This window comes from Ranitomeya imitator, chromosome 9 (assembly GCF_032444005.1).
Source record: "Ranitomeya imitator isolate aRanImi1 chromosome 9, aRanImi1.pri, whole genome shotgun sequence".
Taxonomy (NCBI): Eukaryota; Metazoa; Chordata; class Amphibia; order Anura; family Dendrobatidae; genus Ranitomeya; species Ranitomeya imitator.
In genome coordinates this window covers 35,382,232-35,397,045 of record NC_091290.1, presented here as the reverse complement: position 1 = coordinate 35,397,045, position 14,814 = coordinate 35,382,232, and the positions used below count along the sequence as shown (strand labels likewise).

Sequence of the window (14,814 nt, the reverse complement as noted above, 5' to 3'; positions counted from 1 at the left end):
GAAATCCAATTCTCTAGAAGAGGTCTGCAGTCAGGATCTACCTCACCTCTGGTTTAAGATCTCTGTGGACCACCCCAGCTTCGTGCATATGAGCCACCGCACTCACAAGGCTGCGCATCAGACTGCTCGCTTCTACCTCGCTGAAGCGGGACTGCTTCTTGATACGATCCAGCAGCTCGCCACCATCCAGGAGCTCCATAACCAGATAGGAGTGATACTGCAACGCAGAAACGCTCCAATCAAGAAAAGGCATGTGCATTTTACAAGTTGAGAGAACATACTCAAAGCCGGTATTAGGGCACTCTCAGACGGCCACATAAATCGTACTGAGATCAGAACACAGTGCACGGACTGGCCGCGGGATCGGGGGGAGAGCAGCTGGCCAGTCCGCGCACTGCGATCCGATTTATACGGCCGTCTGACTGCGCTTTTACAGACTGGTGGTTTCATCCTGGAATTGGCAGCTTTCTCAGACCTGCGCCAAGTGAATGGAAAGTTTCTGAGACACTTCCTCCCAGACCATAAAATTGATCATTTCCTTTTTGCCTTGACACGACTTCAAATTTCTTTCTATTGTGTTATAAATGGTTCTATGTATCTATAAAGTTGGTTTGGTACATATGTGAATATTTTTTTTACTAGCTGTAAAATTTCTTTCTTCTAGCCTTCATTGGGGGACACAGAAACCATGGGTTACATGCCGCCATCGGGAGGCTGACACTAAGAAAACATCTTAGACACCCAGCTATTTAGTTAATTAACAAGCAGTAGAAGGAGCATAACCAAGACCCCAAACAAGGGAGGGTGCTGTGTCCCCCAATGAAGGCTGCAAATAAAGATTTTATGGTGAGTACCAAAAAATCTTCATTTTTCTATTGCTTCATTGGGGGATGCAGAAACAAGGGGTTATATGCTGCAATCGGGAGACTGACACTAGGAGTACATCTTAAGACGCCCAGCTATTCAGTTAGTAAAAAAGCAGAAGGTGCAGCAAAACCAAGATCCCCGATGAAGGCTACAAGAAAGATTTTACGGTGAGTACCAAAAATCTTCATTTTTCTATTGGGGGATGCAGGAACCATGGGATGTCCTAAAACAGTCCCTGTGGTGGAAAAACTAATACTAGTAGTGCAGAAGCAAGAATGGAAATCCCTAAGGTTACTACCCAGGTAGCTGCCGCTTGTAGTACCCTTCTTCTACAGACTTGCATGCCTAAATTCAAAAGTAAGAGCTCCGTGCAAAGTTAAACTGAATAGTTGGGTGTCAGCTGCCCAGCCTGCTGGCTACGTGTCAGATTTTTTACTAAGAGGTATTCATAGTTTCAGCCTCCAAGTGGCAGAATATAACCCAATATAACCCTATCTCTCTCATAAAGTATCCCCCAAAAAATAATCTAATGCAAACAAATCTCCAATAAGCTTAAATTCTGTGATGTCACAAAATTTGGTTAACCCCTTCGCTCCGAAGCCTCTTTTCAAATTCCTGACCAGGCCAAATTTGACATTTCTGACCAGTTTCACTTTATATGGAAATAACTTTTGAAAGCTTCAATGTATCCCAAAAGATTGTTTTCTCATGGCACATTGTCTTTTTTGCAATTGTATTTTATGTTGGTGGTAAATTTAGGTTGAATTTTTTGTGCTTACTTGTGAAAATTTTGCAAATTTTGCAATTTTCAAACTTTCAATTTTTATATCCTTAAAACCAGTTAGTCATGCTATACAAAATAATTAAGAAATAACAATTCCCACATGCCTTCTTTACATCAACATCATTTTTTTAAACATGATTTTTTTTGTTAGGAAGTTAGAAGGCTTAAAAGTTGACTAGCGATTTCTAATTTTTCCAACAAAATTTACAAAACCATATTTTTTTTTAGGGACATCACGTTAGAAGTGACTTTGAGTGGTCTATGTGATAGAAAATACACAAAAGTGACAATTTTAAAAACTGCACCCCTCAAGGTGCTCAAACCCATAGTCAAGAAATGTATTAACCCTTTAGGTGCTTCACAGGAAATAAAGCAATGTGGAAGGAAATAATGAACATTTTAATTTTTCTCACAAAAATGTTCATTTAGTCTCAAATTTTGAATTTTACAAGGGTAACAGGTGAAAATGGATTGTGGAATTTGTTGTGCTATTTCTCCTGAGTAAGCTGCAACCCCATATGTGGTGGAAAACTAATTTTTGGGTGCACGGCAGGGCTCGGTAGGAAAGGAGCGCCAATTGAATTCTGGAGCACAAATTTGGCTGCAATAGATTGAGGATGCCATGTCACCCTGAAATGCCAAAAACAAAGAAACCCACACAAGTGACCCCATTTTGGAAACTACACCTCTTGAGGAATTGGTCCAGGGGGTAGTGAGTATTTTTAAGCCTCAGACAATTCACAGAATTTTATAATATTACGTTGAGTAAATGGAAAATTACAGTTCTTCTGTAGACATGGACTCTGGTACTTAGACAGGCTCTCGTCACTACAGAGATGCCAAACATGTGGATGCTAAATGTCGTCAAGGCACACTCTGGGGCTCAGAAGGGAGGGAGGAATTTGAATTTGGAAGCCCAGAATTTTCTGGTTTTCTTTTGGGGGGTTTGGGGCCATAGTGCTTTTTCAAAGCCTTTGTGCTACTAGTAAAGTGGAAGCCCCCTATATTTCCATTGACAGAGGACGCACCTGAGTGGGGACTTGCTTTTTGGGGGGCTTGAGTTGAAGATTTTATTGGGAACATTTTCTATAACATTTTGGATTACATTTATCCTGTGCACTACGCTGAGCACTTATATTGGGGTTTCCATCTAAATCTCCAAATTACGTGATTCAGAGGAAACCCCCAAGGGATCCATTCACTATAAAGAGGCATCAGAGTTACTCTAGACTCTGATCAGTGTTGTCTTTATTTTCAGAAGTGCACAAAAATGTGGTTGACCACGCTTTAATGGATGGACACCACTGGATCACAGGCCAGGCTGCGTTCACAGTGCCTCCATCTGCCTCATTATAGGGTGTTCCGCCTGAATAACGTATTTCAGAGATTTACACGGTAACCTCGGTGTAAGCGCCCAGCAGAGCGCAGGATAAATGTTAGCAGAGCCTTACTGCGATATTTGGAAGGTAGAGTTAACAAACAAAAAGCATGTCAAAAATTGGTCTTATTTATTTTTTACGCTATTCCTGGTGCGGTATAAGTGATTAGATAACTTTATTCTTTGGGTCGGTGTGATTACAGCGATACCAGATTTATATGGTTTTTTATGTTTGGCTGCTGTCACAAACTAAGACGCTTTTTTTTTTTGCAAAACAAAGTTTTTGCATCGCCATATTTCGAGAGCTATAATTTTTCCGTATTTCTACCAACAGTCATGTGGGGGCTTATTTTTTGCGGGACAAGTTGACATTTTTATTGGTGCTATTTTCAGGCACATGACACTTTTTGATCGCCTTCTATTCCAAATTTTGGGAGGCAGAATGAACAAAAAACAGAATTTCAGGAATTATTTCTTTTTATGCCGCTCACCTTGTAAAAGTGATAAGACAGCTTTATTCTTCGGGACAGTACGATTACAGCGATACCACATTTACATAATTTTTTAATGTTTTGCCCTTTTACACAATAAAAACAATTTTGTAACAAAAAAAGAATTGTTTTCGCATTGCATTATTCTGAGAGCTATAGCTTTTTTACTTTTACGCTGATTGAGCTGTATAGTGGCTTGTTTTTGGTGGGACAATATGGCGTTTTAAGTGATACTATGTTAATGTACAGTCGACTTTTTGATCTAATTTTATTCCACTTTTTGTTCTGTGGTATGATGAAAAAGCATTGTTTTCGTTTTTTTGTTTTGTTTAAGGTGTTCACTGAAGGGGTTAACTAGTGAGACAGTTTTATAGGGTGGGTCATCTCAGACGCAGAGATACCAAATATGTGTACTTTTGTGTACTCACCGTAAAATCCTTTTCTCCGAGCCAATCATTGGGGGACACAGGACCATGGGTGTTATGCTGCTGCCACTAGGAAGACATTAAGTAATACAGAAAGAATAGCTCCTCCCCTGCAGTATACACCCTCCCTGCTGGCTCCAAGTAAACCAGTTCAGTAACAAAGCAGTAGGAGCTTAACATTTAACCAGGATGAACTATGTCAAAACCAAGCCAACACAGAAAACCAAAGCCGTTAGGCTAACAGGGTGGGTGCTGTGTCCCCAATGATTGGCTCGGAGAAAAGGATTTTATGGTGAGTACACAAAAATCCCTGTTTCTCCTACACCTCAATGGGGGACACAGGACCATGGGACGTCCTAAAGCAGTCCCTGGGTGGGGAACAATCAACTGTAATTGCTCCTTGTACCCACAGGTTACAGATGCGGCACAGCCGCCTGCAAAATTCGTCTGCCGACGGTCACATCTGTCGAGGCCTGAGAATGAATATGGTAATGTTTTGTAAACGTATGCTATGCAGACTGGACCAGGTCGCAGCTCTGCGAACTTGTGCTGTCGAAGCTTTGTGCCGAATGGCCCAAGACGCACCCACTGACCGAGTGGAATGAGCCTTAATCCCTGCTGGGACAGGATGACCTCTGACTCTGTAGGACTCCTGAATAGCTGAACGAATCCATTTGGCTATTGTCTCCATGGAAGCAGGAAACCCCTTTCTTGGCCCTTCCAGGAGCACAAACAGGGCATCTGACCTGCGGAAGGACGCAGTCTGCGAGACGTATCTCTTGAGAGCTCTCACTAAATCAAGTGTGTGGAGGGCCTTCTCGATGTGATGTCCTGGTGCCGGACAGAGAGACGGTAAGACAATCTCCTGATTGAGATGAAAGGATGAGACAACTTTTGGCAAAAAGGACGGTGATGTTCTCAAAACCACCTTATCCTGATGAAAATTCAGGAACGGAACTTGACAAGACGAAGCCGCCAGCTCTGAGACTCGTCTAATGCAAGTGACCGCAACCAGGGAGGCAACCTTCCATGAAAGAAAGGACGGGGCGTGGCTTGGGCATGGAGCTGTGAGCACACATCTCTCCTGAGCTCCAGCGTGCCTGAGACCTCTGCAGCAATTATATAGCCACCATCAGCTCCACTCACCCACCCATGTTGAAGAGCAAGGTCGGGCTCCGCTCCCAGGCACCCAGGGAGCTCACAGCAGGTCCTGCAGGCTCCAGTATCACCAGGTACATGTCCGTGTCTGGGAAGGCGGGAAAGAGAGCAGCTCCTTCAGCCATGGTGGAGGGGGGAGGTGCTTCCTCCTCCTTGCAGCAGCACCCACACAGGAGCTCTCCACCTGGAAATGCAGGCACTCAGAAGAATGGGGCCACAGCAGAGAAGGCACAGGAGAGAGGACGAGTGATTGCTGCACCAGGGACCAGCCGCTCACCACAGAAGCTGACAGGAGGGAGCCCAGCACAGAGCAAGGGAGAGGTGAGAGCTGTGACCTGCCCCTCCAACCCTGGACAGACTGTGTCACAGGCTGAGGACCTGTCTCCCCCTATACTGCACCCTTATCAGGCTCAGGAAACTGAAATGGGCCCCCCACTACTACCACCAGGGAGACATGAGAGAGGGGCCTCTCCCAGCCTAGTGCCAAAGGACATTGTGCCCACCATCACTGCATCTCATGGCCTCCACACACAGGCTCCTGTTAGGTCCCTGGCCTCTGATGACTATATAACTGCCTCTGAGCTGAGAGCGCAGCTGAGTGCCTTCCCTACAAAGGCTGACATGGAGGGCTATATACAGCGTCTGGAGGCAGTGTGCAGGAGTGAAGTGGGGTCCCTTAAGGAAGACGTGTCCCACCTTACCACCACTGTCTCTGCATTAGAAGCTAAAGTGGAGTCGCTTTCCTCACAATTGCAGAGTCAGCAGCAGCTTCTTGACCTACACTCAGAGACTTTCAATGTGGTCCTAGATATGCTCGAGGACTCTGAGAACAGGAACCGGAGGAATAATATCAGGCTCCGTGGGATCCCTGAGTCCGTAGCCCCACGTGACCTCTCCTCGGCCCTCCATGGCATTTTCAATTCTCTCTTAGGGAGGTCACCCACTGAACACATTGAAATTGACAGAGGCCACCGCTCGCTAGGCCCAAAGAACCCCGATACATCTAAGCCGAGGGACGTCATCTGCAGGATTCACTACTTCCAAACTAAGGATGACATCATGCGTAAGGCGAGGGACCACGATGCTATTGATTTTAATGGGTCTGATGTCCTTCTCTTGTCTGACCTCTCACGCTTCACCCTGGCTAAACGGAGGGCACTGCGCCCCCTCCTGGAGGTGCTGCGGGAAAATAAGATCCCCTACAGTTGGGGTTACCCATTTCAATTACAAGTACGCAGTGATAAAGGATTGATAATTTTGAGATCCCCGTCAGATCTGCAGAACTTCACCGCTGCACTGGGCTTACCCATTGTCACACTTGGAGACTGGCCTCGCCTTACTGCATCTGACCTATGGGGCCCACGTCGTGCTGGAGGCCCCCCCACCGGGTCGCTGGGAAAGAGGAAACGGGGCTCCCGCCGTAGACCTGCCTCCGTTACTCATGCTGATGACACTTGATCACCTAATTCAGACCTTATGATCACTATTGCCCCTTTTCTTTTTGCTTTCTTGCCGCCTACATTGTCCCTCCATGTTGCCAGGCTCCCACGGGGGGCTTGGTCGTGACTTTGCTTTAGCCTGTTAATTGTGGATGGATTGGAGCCACATGTTTTGTAGCGGTGACATTTCTATTTGATTCTACCTGGGACTCCTGAGCGGGGTTCCTAACATGGTTCATTTTGCACTATTTATGAATGTCCACCTACGTCAATTGACTCCTCATGTACTGTGCTCAACTGTTGCACTACCGCATTAATGTGTTAATGTTATTTTATGTTGGCTAACGCTGCTCTTTCTCCTGAAATGTGACTTTTGATGATACCCCTTCGGGGGCTTGTTATGACTCTGCTCATTTCGACAAATGTACTTGGCCCATGATCCGCTGTTATGCTCATTAACAATGTTTATGTTACCAAGGTCATGGGCCTACTGGGTAGAGTTGGATTTTTTTTTATTTTTTTTTGCTGCAGGGGCTCGGCTGGTTGCTCTCTGCTCAATCACCTCCCCACTAGGGTGTGTCTCTGACACTACTTCTCAGAGTTTTCTCTGATATTGTCCTGTACCCTTGAGGCCTAGTGGCTTCTTGGTTTTTCTCTTTTTTTCTGGTCGGAACCCTGTCTTCCGGCTGAACTACTCTCTTTCCTTGGTGCTTTACTTTCTCTGTTTCTATTTTTCCCCACTTTCCACCCTTCCTACTCCTTTCCGACCCGATTGTACCACCCGCAGGCCCGATAGTTCCTATGGCATCTCTACAACTCTGCTCGCTTAATGTCAGGGGGTTTAATGTCCCTAAAAAGCGATCAAAGGTTTTATACGGTATGCATAAGAAACGGGTTGACATACTTCTGCTGCAGGAGACACATTTCCGAGCAGACAGAATCCCTAAGCTTAACCATAAATACTACACACAGTGGTTCCATGGCAGTAACTCTGACTCCAAGTCTAAAGGTGTCAGCATTGCATTGCACAAGTCTTTACAGGCTCAGGTAGTTGCCTCTAAAGCGGATTCTAATGGTCGATATGTGTTTTTAAAGCTCAAAATTGCCCATGATCTGTTCACCATAGCTAACATTTATCTCCCCAATCAAGACCAGGTCCGAGCGTGCAGAAAGTACCTACGGGACCTCTCGGCCTTTGCGGAAGGCTATGTGATTATGGGAGGGGACTTCAATATGGTGTTGGACCGCGCTGTGGATTCCTCTTCGGGCAGGTCAGCGGTGTCCCTCTCAGCTGGAGAGACTGCGGCGGGCCCTGACGGACTCAAGGTTGGTGGATGTTTGGAGGTTACTACACCGCACTATCCGAAATTATACCTACTTCTCCACAGTACATAATTCCTATAGTAGATTGGATTATTTTTTGATCAGCCACGGGCTCCTGTCTCTTGACCCAAAGTCTGACATTGACACGATGTTGTGGTCAGACCATGCCCCAGTTTTGCTCTCCCTTCGGCTGCCGAGCCTTTCTCCGAGAGAATGGACCTGGTCCTTAAACCCTGGTCTCCTTGGAGATCTAACATGTCAGGCGGCCGTGCAAACAGCAATCTCAGACTTTCTAGATTTTCACAAGCATGAAAGAAAGGACAGGGAAACCTCCTGTAGAGGTTCGAAAGGAACTTCTTGCAAGACACTGAGGACCAGATTAAGGTCCCATGGTTCCAACGGCATCTTATAGGGCGGCACCCTATGGGAGACTCCCTGAATGAACGTCTTCACTTGTAATCTGTTGGCAATCCTGCGTTGGAACAGAACGGACAGGGCTGAAATCTGCCCCTTGAGAGAACTAAGGGCGAGATCTAAGTCCAAACCCGTTTGTAAAAATTCGAGGATGGAAGGAATGGAAAATTCAAGAGGAGAACGTCCCCGATCGTTGCACCAGGAAAAAAAGGTTTGCCAAGTGCGATGATAAGTGCGCATAGACATAGGCTTTCTAGTGCTGATCATGGTAGAGATGATTTCCGGAGAGAAACCTGCCTGGGTTAGAACCCAGGACTCAACGGCCATGCCGTCAAACACAGGGCCTCTGAGTTCTGGTGATAAATGGGGCCCTGTGATAGCAGGTCTGCACGATTCGGTAATCGCCAGGGAACATCGGCGACTAGATGAACTAGTTCCGTGTACCATGCCCGGCGCAGCCAATCTGGCGCAATCAGGATTACCGGTACTCCCTCCGCTCTGATCTTCTTGAGGACTCTCTGCAGTAAGGGGAGCGGGGAAAATATGTACGGAAGCCGAAAATGATGCCACGGGTGTACGAGTTCATCTGCCCCGATGGCTGCTGGATCGTGGGACCGAGCTATGAAGTCAGGAACCTTGGAATTTAGCCGTGAGGCCATCAGATCCACGTCCGGAGTTCCCCAACGACAACAGATCTGGTGGAAGATCTCCGGATGGAGAGACCACTCCCCGGAGTCGAGGCCTTGACGACTGAGGAAATCTGTCCACTCCCAGGATGTGAACCGCAGAAATCATTGAGCGGTTTTCCTCGGCCCAACGGAGAATGTAGCCTACCTCGTTCATGGCTGCCATGCTGCGGGTTCCCCCTTGACGGTTGATGTATGCCACTGCAGTGGCATTGTCGGACTGAATCCTGATGGGACGACCCGCCAGGAAGGGATGGAATTGGAGAAGAGCTAACCTGATTGCCCAAATTTCTAAGATGTTGATCAGAAGGCGTGATTCCTGAAGTGACCAGTGGCCCTGAGCAGTGTGATGTAAGAACACCGCTCCCCAGCCTAGAAGACTGGCATCTGTTGTCACAACTAACCAATGTACACCGACCTTTTTAGACACCGACCTTTTTAGAAAACACCAGTGATTGTCTTACCGCTGTCTCTAACATCATGTCCTCCCTCTATCTGAAACTAAACCTGTCAAAAACTGAACTCCTCGTGTTCTCTCCCTCTACTAACCTACCTTTGCCTGACATTGCCATCTCCGTGTGCGGTTCCACCATTACTCCAAAGCAACATGCCCGCTGCCTTGGGGTCATCCTTGATTCTGACCTTTCATTCACCCCCTACATCCGATCACTGGCTCGCTCTTCTTACCTGCATCTCAAAAACATTTCTAGAATTCGCCCTTTTCTTACTTTCGACTCTGCAAAAACTCTGACTGTTTCACTTATTCATTCTCGTCTGGACTATTGTAACTCTCTACTAATCGGCCTCCCTCTTGCAAAACTCTCCCCGCTCCAATCTGTCCTGAATGCTGCTGCCAGGATCATATTCCTCACCAACCGTTACACCGATGCCTCTACCCTGTGCCAGTCATTACACTGGCTACCCATCCACTCCAGAATCCAGTACAAAACTACTACCCTCATCCACAAAGCACTCCATGGCTCAGCACCACCCTACATCTCCTCCCTGGTATCAGTCTACCACCCTACCCGTGCCCTCCGCTCCGCTAATGACCTCAGGTTAGCATCCTCAATAATCAGAACCTCCCACTCCCGTCTCCAAGACTTTACACGTGCTGCGCCGATTCTTTGGAATGCACTACCTAGGTTAATACGATTAATCCCCAATCCCCACAGTTTTAAGCGTGCCCTAAAAACTCATTTGTTCAGACTGGCCTACCGCCTCAATGCATTAACCTAACGATCCCTGTGTGGCCTATTTATAATAATAAAAAAAAAAAAAAAGGTTCCTCGCATCATGTTCTCATACACTTTATGCAGTATTAGCCCTCTGTGTCTGTACTGCTACATACTGGTTCATGCAGCTTTACATGAACACCTGAGCCTTACACTATAGCTGGTCCGAATAACTAAAGCAATTGTTACCATCCACCTCTCGTGTCTCCCCTTTTCCTCATAGTTTGTAAGCTTGCGAGCAGGGCCCTCACTCCTCCTGGTATCTGTTTTGAACTGTATTTCTGTTATGCTGTAATGTCTATTGTCTGTACAAGTCCCCTCTATAATTTGTAAAGCGCTGCGGAATATGTTGGCGCTATATAAATAAAAATTATTATTATTATAATTATTATTATAATGTACTGGAAGAAAAGACTTTCCTTGATTTAGCATGGACTTTAATGTCCACCACCAGAGAGACTGTCTGACTCGCTGGGGAAGGAAGAACTAACGGTGGAGGGAGAACGGGTTCCTGTCCCAAACAGCCAGGAGGGCATGCTGTAAGGGACGGAAGTGTAATTGGGCAATTGGAACCGCCTCCAAGGCTGTTACCATCCTGCCGAGGACTCTCATACTGAAGCGCAGAGAGTGAATGCGAGGTTGAGAGAGCTTCTGAGCCTCCCGCTGTAAGGCTGAGATCTTTTCCGGGGGAAGAAGCACCTACACCTGGGACGAGTCCAGTATCATTCCCAGAAAGGAAATTCGCTGAGCCGGTACTGGGGAAGATTTTTTTAAGTTTATCTTCCAACCCAGGCGAGAAAGAGAATCTATTGTGATGTTCACTTCACGGCCTCCTTGCAAGCGCGGAAAGAGGGGCCTTTGATGAGGATATCGTCTAGATATGGTAGCACAACCACGCCTCGGGTGTGAAGGATGGCCACGGCAGCCGCCATGACCTTGGTAAATACCCTGGGAGTGGTGGTGAGGCCGAAAGGCAAAGCAATGAATTGGAAGTGTTGTTCCTGAACTGCGAAACGAAGGAACCTCTGGTGAGAAGGGAAAATTGGAATCTGGAGGTACGTGTCCTGGATGTCTATAGACGCCAGGAACTCGCCTTTTTCCATGGAGGCGATGACAGAACGAAGCGATTCCATTCGGAACCGTCGTAGCCTGACGAACTTGTTCAGCAGTTTTAGGTCCAGTATGGGCCGTACTGTACCGTCCTTCTTTGGAACAATGAACAGGTTTGAATAAAAACCTTGAAACCTTTCGCTTTGAGGGACCGGGATAATAACCCCGTCTTCTTTTAGACAGCTTATGGCTTGAAAAAACTCTGATGCCTTTGCCCTGGGAGGAGAAGACAGAATTCTATTTTGTATCTGGAGGACACTAGGTCGCGGACCCATTCGTCGTGAACGACCGAAAGCCACGCGTCGGTGAAGGAAAACAGGCCTACTTTAAGGGTGTCCTCCGGGTTACCATGGGGAGTCATTGTGTGGGAGATCTGCCCGGTCTGGACCCCCTGGATCCTGACTGCCTATGCCTGCCTCTCCATGAAGGGGAAGGTTTGTAAGAGGTCTGGGGACCTCTACCCCTACGTTGTGCCCAGCCGGGTCTGGAAGATGTGGAAGTAGAGGACCAATTTGAGTTGGAACGAAAAAAATCGGGACCGAGCCTGCTGTTGCTGGTTCCGAAAGGGCCGAAAGAGTTTCTGTTGTGGGAGAAATTTACTCTTCCCTCCAGTGGCGTCGGAAATTAATTGATGGAGTCTTTCGCCAAAAAGGCGACCGCTCTGATATGGTAATGAAGTCTATGACTTTTTGGAAGCAGAATCCGCACGCCAGTCCCTGAGCCATAAGGACCTCCGAATGGTGATGGCGTTTGCTGCTGCTTGAAAAGTGCAGTCAGCGGCATCCAGAGACGCAGTCACTAGAAAATCCCCAGCTCTGGCTATCTGAGTAGCAAGGTCTGCTACCTCGGGGGGAAGATTGGTATCCAGAACAGCTGAAGACAAGACCTCAGCCCAATGGGTCATAGCCTTAGTCACCTACGTAGCGGCAAAAGATGGAAAGAGTGCGGCTGCTGAGGCTTGAAAAGCTGAATGAGCCGTATTGTCGATCTGACGATCAGTGGGTCTTTGATCCAGGCGCCCTCCGAAGAGGATAAAATAGATTTAGTAGCTAGGCGCGATACTGGAGGATCTACCAGATGAGACTGTGACCAATCTTTTCTTAGATCAGGAGCAAAGGGATATTTTGACTCCATGGGCTTTTGCCCTGTGAAGCATTTATCTGGACGGATCCTATGAGATTCAACGATTTCCTTAAATTCGGGATGATTGGCGAACACTCTGCGAGCCCGCTTGGTCCTCTTAAAGGACACAGAATGATCAGTTCTAGATAAAGGTTCCTCATCTAGCTTCAGGGCCTTGTTTACTGACTCAATGAGAGAGTCGAGTGTCTCCTGATCGTGTTGAAATTCCTGACCTAGGGACGTGTCAGAATCGTCCTCTGAGCCAGATTCTCTACTAGCCCCAAGGGAGGGGTAGCAAGAAATGGAACTCTCAGAACCCGATTCCCGGTGATGGTCTGGGGACAAGGCATGAGTCCTTTTCCTGGAAGAGCGAGCGCTCCTTGGTAAGATACGACCCCTAGTGTACAAGGGGTTCTGATCATCGGAAGCGTTATCCGTAAAGGTGCCCTGGTTAGAGGAAGGGTCTCGGAACGTATCTAATGCTGTGGCCAGGGATGCCATAGACCGGGTAAGGGAGGTAGCCCACTCAGGGGGACCAGGCTCACTGGGTTCGGTATCAGTAACAAGTGGTTCCTGAGCAGTCACCGCTTCACAAGCTGAGCATAACGCAGTATTGTGACCCCGGGGAAGAGATACCTTACAAGTGCTACAAGCAGCAGAAAACACAGTGTGGGTTTTCCCAGACTTTTTGTTAGGCTTTGATTGAGACATAGTGTAGCCTTGAGGAGAGCGCTTACTAGCAGGGGAAGGGTTAAGCTATGTTACTGCAGCTTACCCAGGTCCTGTGTCTTGAGTCCCCGGGGGAGGTCCGCAATGTCCACAGAAATCACTAATCCCTGAAGCTGTGATTCAAAAACGCTGGAGCAGTGCTGCAGCAGCCGCCCTGTGGGTGTCCAAAGATGGCCGCCGAGATCAGGAACAGAAGGCGCTTCTCGCAGAACGAGAAGCGCCAGAAAGAGTGAGCGTCGGTAACCGCCGGTGGGCGGAGCCAACGTTCTGGCCTGGATGAGAGAAAAGCCGGGGGCTAAATTTTAAGCTTGCGGTTGCGGCCTGCAGCGCCGCGGCCGCTATTTGTGCGGACCGACATGACCCACGCACCCGGGCTTTAAAGTATATGCGGACCTCCCTTATCCCAGGGACCAGGACCTCCCAGCGCCTCGGCCCCGCAGGTGTACTCACGGTAGATGCGGTGGGCCGATGCTCAATCCACCATCGCCATACTCAGGGAGGGGGTGGAGAGCTTCTGCCGCCTTCCATCATCCGCTGTAACAGTGGTGATGCAGTGGGGGGGCTGCACGGACACCATAAACATCATATTCGGCTATGCACCTGGCTGCAGGAGAGGTAAATGGAGGGAGAGGTAAATGGAGGGCTACTCCATGTGGTCGCCTGCTATAGAGGGGGGGAGATCGGAACACGAAGGAACTGTCACCCGTGAGGTGAGCTCGGGGCTGGCATCCAACGGTGCAGGAAAGGATATGGGAGGGACGCTCCGCGTTCTCACCTGTTGATGGTTCGGGGGAGATCGGAACCTAGAAAGGATCCGTCGCCCCCATTCGCTCCGTTAAGGGAAAAATAGAATAAAAATAAAAACGGTGGGGTCTGAAAGCAGACCCAAGTGCCTCCTACAGACTCCAAGCAAGAACTGGTTCACTTGGAGCCAGCTGGAGGGTGTATACTGCAGGGCAGGAGCTATTCTTTCTGTATTACTTAGTGTCCTCCTAGTGGCAGCAGCATAACACCCATGGTCCTGTGTCCCCCAATGAGGCGCAGGAGAAATTTACATTGTATGTTTTCTAAATTGTATTTTAAGGGGTTGTCTAAAACGGAAGGTGTTTTTGAGGAATGGATGTTTTCAAAGTAAAAAAAAATACAGGCATAATCACTCTCCGTCACCACCCATGTGGACCACTCATGAGATCTGCGCTGAATCTGGAAGCGACGTTTGCACTGTCCAGATATGACTGGTGACTAGAGTGAGACATCGGATGCCAATCACAGGCTTTGGTGATCCTGCTGACATCCAGATGGCAAAGACATCACTACTTCTGCTGTCTAAGCCATCTATATGGGCATGTAGGTCATAAAAAGATGAATAAAATGATGCCCCAATAGCTGCGATCCGATGTTCTATTCCAGAGAAATCCACGTTTTTCTTAATATGTAAATTAGCTGTTAAGATCTATGGGTCGGACATAGATCTCCCTGAGAATCTGCCTCCAGAGCTTATTTTAAATGAAAGGAGGCATTTTTGAAAACTTTTTTTTTTACTTTATTTCTGAAGGGGCAAGAACCTGAGATTGCTTGATTGATGGTACCATATACTGCAATGATACAACATTATTACCAAAAGGCAGCATCGGGGGCCATCATTAGGTCCCC

At 47.6% G+C, this 14,814-nt stretch overlaps 1 protein-coding gene across 1 annotated transcript in view; it reads right to left on the bottom strand.

Moving 5' to 3' along the window:
* LOC138648882 (ribosomal protein S6 kinase alpha-4-like) overlaps nucleotides 1-14,814 on the bottom strand; it is a 73,340-nt gene that overhangs the window by 15,857 nt on the left and 42,669 nt on the right. The window contains exon 13 of the mRNA XM_069738849.1: nucleotides 47-217. Coding sequence (XP_069594950.1) covers nucleotides 47-217 — 171 coding nt within the window. The remainder of the gene's footprint in view (nucleotides 1-46; nucleotides 218-14,814) is intronic.